The 6,947-nt window shown below is 38.1% G+C and overlaps 1 protein-coding gene across 1 annotated transcript; it reads right to left on the bottom strand.

Moving 5' to 3' along the window:
- Nucleotides 1-792: 792 nt before the first annotated feature.
- LOC134740917 (nucleolar transcription factor 1-B-like) lies at nt 793-1,545 on the bottom strand. The gene is made up of 2 exons (XM_063673573.1): nt 1,447-1,545; nt 793-1,373 (listed from the first exon to the last, which is right to left on the bottom strand). Exons 1-2 carry the CDS (start codon nt 1,523-1,525, stop codon nt 793-795), a joined length of 660 nt encoding a protein of 219 aa, XP_063529643.1. The 5' UTR covers nt 1,526-1,545.
- Between the last annotated feature and the right edge of the window lie 5,402 nt (nt 1,546-6,947).

Raw genomic sequence — 6,947 nt, 5'->3', positions numbered from 1 at the left:
CATCGAAAAAGGGAAAAAAGTAGTAGTAGTAGTAGTAGTAAATCACTTTACTGTACAAAACAAAAATTGTTAACATGAAATTCATATAAATTTAGGTACAAAGGCGAGCTTATCCCTATAAGGGATCTCTTCCAGCTAACACAAATGAGTGGAAAATTCGAAATAGATAGATAGACAAACTTACAGAACGTACAATAATATTTAAAAAGGAAAACTACAATATTAACGTCTACGAATAACTAAAATACATCAATAGAAAAAATATAGTACCATTCGATTCCTTACATTTTATATAACAAAAAATCGTTTGATATACACATAAACGCAATTTCATCGACGAAATTGCAATTTCCTTGTTTTCCATACATCGAAGCGGCTTCTATTACATGCTGACTTCACGATGTATTGCCATTTTGTTAGGAGCGTTTAGTCAGTCAAGTGCGATTGTCAGACTTTGACTATCATTTGTGACTTGTATTGCTTTAAGGCAATGGGTCCCGTAAAGACATTTCATCTTCAAAACAAACCTGATCGACTAGCAGCATTAGTAAAAATTTGTCATCTACCCTATTATCAGTAAAGTATTTGGCAATGTGCTAACTATGTGGTTGGGGGTAGGTATGTATTCGTTTTACTAAATGAAAAATAAGTACCTCATGTTTTTTACTGTATTATGTATTTCTCAAAACAGAACCAATATGTAGGTAAAGGTTTATAATTTTCGGATTTTTGGAGGAAGCTGCAAGGGTGAAAGGTTACCGTTATTTTGTTTCTGATTATTTTCCAACCGTTTTAAACAGGTAGTTCGGTAGTAGTGGTTGTTGTGGTATTAGATTCTTCTTCAGCTTCATCAGTCTCAGGAGTGTCATTATCGACGGCAGTATCAGTAGCGTTTGAAGTATTATTAGCATCAGTAAAGTTAGATGCGTCATCACTACTAGCTTGGGTTGAATCATTCCCGTCTGTAATATCGTCTTGATCCTCAGTCGTGATTGTGTCCTCAGCTGAATGTGTTTCCGATGTCTCATTTTCATTTGGACTTCTACTTTCTTTATTATCCACATCGTCAGTGGTATGGTCATCATCATCATCATCAAGTATATTGTTTTTGTCAGTATTTTCTGTTTGTGCCCAAATTGGTAATTTTGTAGTCGGAGCACCAGATTTCCAATCGTTTCTTGTAGTATTAGATTTGATTTTATGATTTTGAAGTTCTGGCTTCGAGTAACATGTGCATTTGCAGTGTTTATCGGAAACGGCGCTGTCGTAGTTTAAGTCTTGGCATTTCTGTACACATATAAAAGCCTTTTCATAATCTGGACATTCTTGCGTATTTTGGAAACCGTATCGTAATATTGACTTTTCTGGAAAATCTATAAAAAATAAGATATGAAAATACTGAAAATCTTATACGCACCAAAATTTAAATAGATTATTAACAACCACCTGTACTGGAGTTTCCTGACACATAACATGATAACAATGATATGACGGACAAGGAAGTGAGCACATAAAATGTGTACATTTCTGCGGCGAGCGGATGAATATTGTCTTAGTTTTAAATGAGAATTTTTATATTAAAACTTTCATAATGTTATCATGAAAATAGCATGCGTCATAAATTTTTAATATTTCTTTAATGAGTTTATTAATTGGAATATTTTACTATATGATGATGATTATAGTACATACACCTACAACTGTGCACCGGCCCCTGCACCTATCCGACCCCGATTTTTAGGGTTCCGTACCCAAAGGGTAAACGGAACCCTATTACTAAGACTCCACTGTCCGTCTGTCTGTCTGTCTGTCTTTCCGTCCATATGTCTGTCGCCAGGCTGTATCTCATGAACCGTGATAGCTAGACTGTTGAAATTTTCACAGATGATGTTTTTCTGTAGCCGTTTTAACAACAAATACTAAAAACAGAATAACCGATTTTTTTAACGCCAGATATATCGGGTGGATACAGAATGAGGGACTTTTATGCAAACGGGGAATTGTTTAGGCTACGTAACTTTATTTTTCACATATTAATCACGTTAATATTTTTAACCGATTTTGAGATACAGTTTGTTAAACATTAGTGCAAAAAGCTGTATGTTTTAACCCTAGCAAGTAGATCCGATGAATGACATGAGATATATGTGTCAACTAGCTGTTGCCCGCGACTTCGTACGCGTGGATTTGTAACATTATGCAACAAAAGATATCAGTAGGGACGGTTAATCATTTGTTAATAATTATACAACGCATGAAATTTGTCTTTCACAAAGTACGAAGTTTCAAGTCCCTTTTTTTGTAATATTATTAAATGCCTTTCTAAGAAGTTGCAAAGCATTTGTAATGGATTAAACTTTCAACCCCTTTTTAACCCTTTTAGGGGATGAATATTTAAAAACGCTTAAATTACTTTTCTTGTATTCTAAAAATATGCCTTTATACAAAGACTGAAGTCCTGTACGCAAAAAAAGGTTTGATGTCCATACAAGCTTTCAACCTCTTTTTTACCACCTTGGGGGATGAATTTTCAAAAATGCTGAAATAAGTTTTCTTCCCTTTTAATTAAATATCTTTCTACATAGTTACAAATAAAATTAGGACCCCTACAAATTTTCAACCCCTTTTTAACCACTTCACGGGATGAATTTATAAAAACGCTGAAATTACCTTTCTTGTATTCTAATAATATGCCTTTAAACAAAGATTCAAGTCCCGCACTCAAAGAAATGTTTGATTTCCATACAAACTTTCAACCCCCTTTTCACCACCTTGGAGTAAGAATTTTCAAAAACGCTAAAATCACTTTTCTACTTTTTTAATGATATACCTTTTTACGAAGTTTCTAATTTCTAAAATAAAATTTGAACCCTATACAAACTTTCAACCCCTTTAAGGGGTGAATTTTTAAAATCGCTAAAATTATTTTTCTTCTATGCAAATATACCTTTTTTACTTATTTGACGACCGGTCTGGCCTAGTGGGTAGTGACCCTGCCTGTGAAGCCGATGGTCCTGGGTTCGAATCCCGGTAAGGGCATTTATTTGTGTGATGAGCACAAATATTTGTTCCTGAGTCATGGGTGTTTTCTATGTATTTAAGTATTTATATATTATATATATCGTTGTCTGAGTACCCATAACACAAGCCTAATCGGGCTTACCGTGGGACTTAGTCAATCTGTGTAAGAATGTCCTATAACATTTATTTATTATTTATACCTTTATACAAATATTCAAGTCCCGTACTCAATAAAATGTTTGATCTCCATACAAACTTTCAACCCCCTTTTCACCACTTGGGGGATGAATTTTTAATAACGCTGAAATTAGTTTTCTTGTTTTTTTTATATAATACCTTTGTGCAAAGTTTCAAGTTCCTAGCTTATAATAAAATTTGAACCTCAAGACAAACTTTCATCCCCTGTTTAACCCTTTTAGGGGATGAATTTTTAAAAACGCTGAAATTACTTTTCCTGTATTCTAATAATTGTATATAGGCATACAAAGTTTTAAGTCCCGCATTTGATAAAATGTTTGATCTCCATACAAGCTTTCAACCCCTTTTTCACTACCGTAGAGGATGAATTTTCATATACGCTGAAAGTAGTTTTCTTGTTGTTGCGGCTCCTACCAATGGAGGGGAAGTGGGGAACATACACCGCTAAACCAGTTGGCCCATCTACCGCTCCCCCCGCCGCATATAGACGCCGTGCGAGCCACTTGGCTCTGAGATACACGCTCGTGTGCGCGTCATACACTCAATATATTTTCTCATACATACAATTTAATCTTAAGTACCTTTTGTGGAACCAGAATTAGAAGCTGTTTTAAGTATCTGCGATTTTTATTTAAAACTCAAGACTCCAAGCTTGAACATGGTGACCCATCAACGTGATTAATACGCAACGATAGCTTCTGCCCGAGTCGAACGGAATTGCTACGTGTGAAGAGAACAAAGGTCACGACAGCTACAACGTGGCAGAAATTGGTTATCCCGGCGTCAACGAAGTGTTCTGGATTTACGACGCCTATTGGATTGTACCAGCTGTAGCTATCTACGACGCCAGTTGAACTGTACAAGGATATATTTGGAGATTTACGACGCCATTTTGGAAGCTGCAGACACCCTTACTTCAAGCCCGCCGGTCACAACTACGCCGCAGCCAAGGTTTAGCTAGGGAAGTGCACCATTCCTTCATATTTCCTATTTTTCTGCTCGTACTTTCCTCCACCTACTTGACTATTTAGCTTTGCCCTTCTTCACCCTTTGCCGTGCTTAAATTAATTGTATGCCATTTTATTGCACTAGTGACGTAAACATTTTTTAGCACGTATCCTCATTTATTAGCTAGTGCCAGTGAAATAATCTGGTCGCTGCTTTAAAGCCAAATCAAAAACCTATAGCCTTTTACGGCAATTTAAGCATTTAAAAACTATTTAAGAACAGAAACGCTTATTTGAGTGACATTCTTATTAGTTAATTTCATCAACTTAATTTTAAACATTCCACTATTTTATAAAGCATACCTACCTACTTTGTGCTAAATAGATTACTGTCTAGCGATTTTACTAATTACGCGCAGTTAAATCTTAACGCAATAAAAATCCATTGCATTCCATAGTAACACAAGTGTTCGTGTTACAGATAAGAGCCGGTCGCATCGCTCCCGGCAACAGCTGATACCTACTCAGCTGCAGCTGCGGTGCGCCCTTTTTCTGCTGACTCCTGCATTCCAAATGCACTGTTGCCGACCGAGTCAACCACTGTGACTGTGAACATAGGCCGAAAAATTTACGTATTTATTCCAATATTTTTTATTGTCGATTCTCATTTCCTCATTCGCTGTTTTTAATTGAAATCAGATCTTTATCGTAAAATGGCTACGTTGATTCCCACTAGAACGTCCATTAAGGGACGTATTACTAAATTTAAAAATTACATTGCCGAATTGAATGATCAGGAAAATATTTCCTCAAAAGATGTAGACGAACTTTCGTTGAAGTTGGATCGTTTTCGCAATATGTTCACACAATTCGATCAGGTGCAGACTCAGATAGAAATTGCGACTACATCAGAAATGCAGACCGAGATTGACATAAGAGAAGAGATGGAAAATGATTTTATTTCTCTTATTGCCACGGCTCAGAAGATTATTGATAAGATGGCCGAGAGATCTGATTTCGCCAGCGTAAAGTCTGAAGTTCGAAGTAACTGTGGTCATGACAATACATGCAACGGTTTAAATTTTCGTTTACCTGTGATAAAAATCGCTAGTTTCGATGGTTCGTATTTTAAGTGGCTTGAATTCAGAGACACATTTGATTCACTCATTCACAGTTCCGACAACATCAGGCCGATTCACAAATTTCACTATTTGAACTCTTATTTGGACGGTGAAGCGGCTCAGGTGATTAGTAACTTAGAAGTGTCGGACGGTAATTACGCTGAGGCCTGGCGTCTCCTCTGCGAGAGATATGACAACAAAAAACAGCTGATTAGCAACCATTTGAACTCATTGTTTAACTTACAACCGATTGGTCGCGAATCGGCAAAGTCCCTGCGTTATTTAGTGGATCATGTGTCCAAAAACCTGCGGGCTTTAAATACGTTGGGCCAGCCCACGGATAAGTGGGACACGCTTCTTATACATATGGTCGCAAGTAAACTTGATAGTAATACTAGTTTAAAATGGGAGGAATTTAAAAGTAATTCATTTTCAAATGACGATATGCCGTCATTGGCCGATTTTAATCGCTTTTTAAAGGGACGTGCTGACGTTTTGGAATCGGTTCAGCGTAATAAATTTGATAAGCCTATCACTAATAATAATAATAAACGCGAACCTATTGCCTCGGCTCATAATAAACGCGAGAAGTCTAGCACCAAATGTTTTGCGGTTTCAGCCACTCCTGCTACTTCGGCCTCGGCCTCTTCGCCTGCCTGTGTGTTTTGCAGCGGCGAGCACCGGATTTACGATTGCTCGTCATTCCTGTCCCTGCCAGTTGAAGACCGGATCTCCGGAGCGTCAAGGTTACGCCTTTGTCTCAACTGTTTGCGGAAGGGCCACACTTCTCATCGCTGCCGAGTAGCTCCGTGTCACACTTGTAAGAAGCGCCATAATACTTTGTTGCATAGGGAAACTCCTCAGGTTGCCGCTGCGCCCGTAGATGCGCCTCCGCCGCGTTCGGAGCCCGAGCTCGGACTGTCGTCCAATATGACCGTGTCATGCTCAAATCAAATACTCTTACCTACCGCGTATATTGACATATATAGCCCGGCTACTAATGATTATGTAACGGCGCGCGCGTTTTTAGATTGCGGTAGCATGACTTCTATCGTAACAAGCAGTTATAAACAAAAATTGCAACTCGCACCGCTGCCCAGTAATTCAAAACTTTTCGGATTATCTGACGTTCCTATATCCAGTAATCCTGAGCGCTGCTTTGTGCAAATTCGGTCTAAACATGATAAAAATAATAAATTCGATATCTCATGTTTAGCGCTGCCTGTAATTAACAGCAATTTGCCACTACAGCCTATCGATGTGTCGAACGTTAAGTGGCCACGTAATAAAAAACTCGCCGATCCTCATTTCAATCAGCCCGGACCTGTAGATATTTTACTTGGCGGTGACGTCTTTTGGACCTTGGTTGGAGGCGAGCAAATTGATTTAGGGCACGATACGCTTGTTTTGCGCAAATCAAAACTAGGTTGGTTAGTGGTCAGTAAATACAATGCATTTTCAATGTATGACGATAAGTCGTTCAATTCTTTTTTACAATGCAATCACTTGTACACAAGTGATAAGCTGGACGACTCTCTTACTAAATTCTGGCAGCTGGAGCAAGTGCCCCAGCCTAGTCAACCGTTTACCGATTTAGAGGCGGAATGTGAGCATCATTTTGTCACTCACACTTATCGTGACGATAACGGTAGGTTTTACG

This window comes from Cydia strobilella, chromosome 4 (genome assembly GCF_947568885.1).
Source record: "Cydia strobilella chromosome 4, ilCydStro3.1, whole genome shotgun sequence".
NCBI classification, from domain to species: Eukaryota; Metazoa; Arthropoda; class Insecta; order Lepidoptera; family Tortricidae; genus Cydia; species Cydia strobilella.
Note: the sequence above shows the minus strand (reverse complement) of the source record. Positions and strands in the feature narration are given on the sequence as shown.

Coding starts and splice junctions, on each gene's coding strand:
- LOC134740917 (XM_063673573.1), bottom strand. CDS start 1,525: ATGTACACATTTTATGTGCTCACTTCCTTGTCCGTCATATCATTGTTA. Junction 1,374..1,446: donor GTCAGGAAACTCCAGTACAG/GTGGTTGTTAAT, acceptor TATTTTTTATAG/ATTTTCCAGAAAAGTCAATA.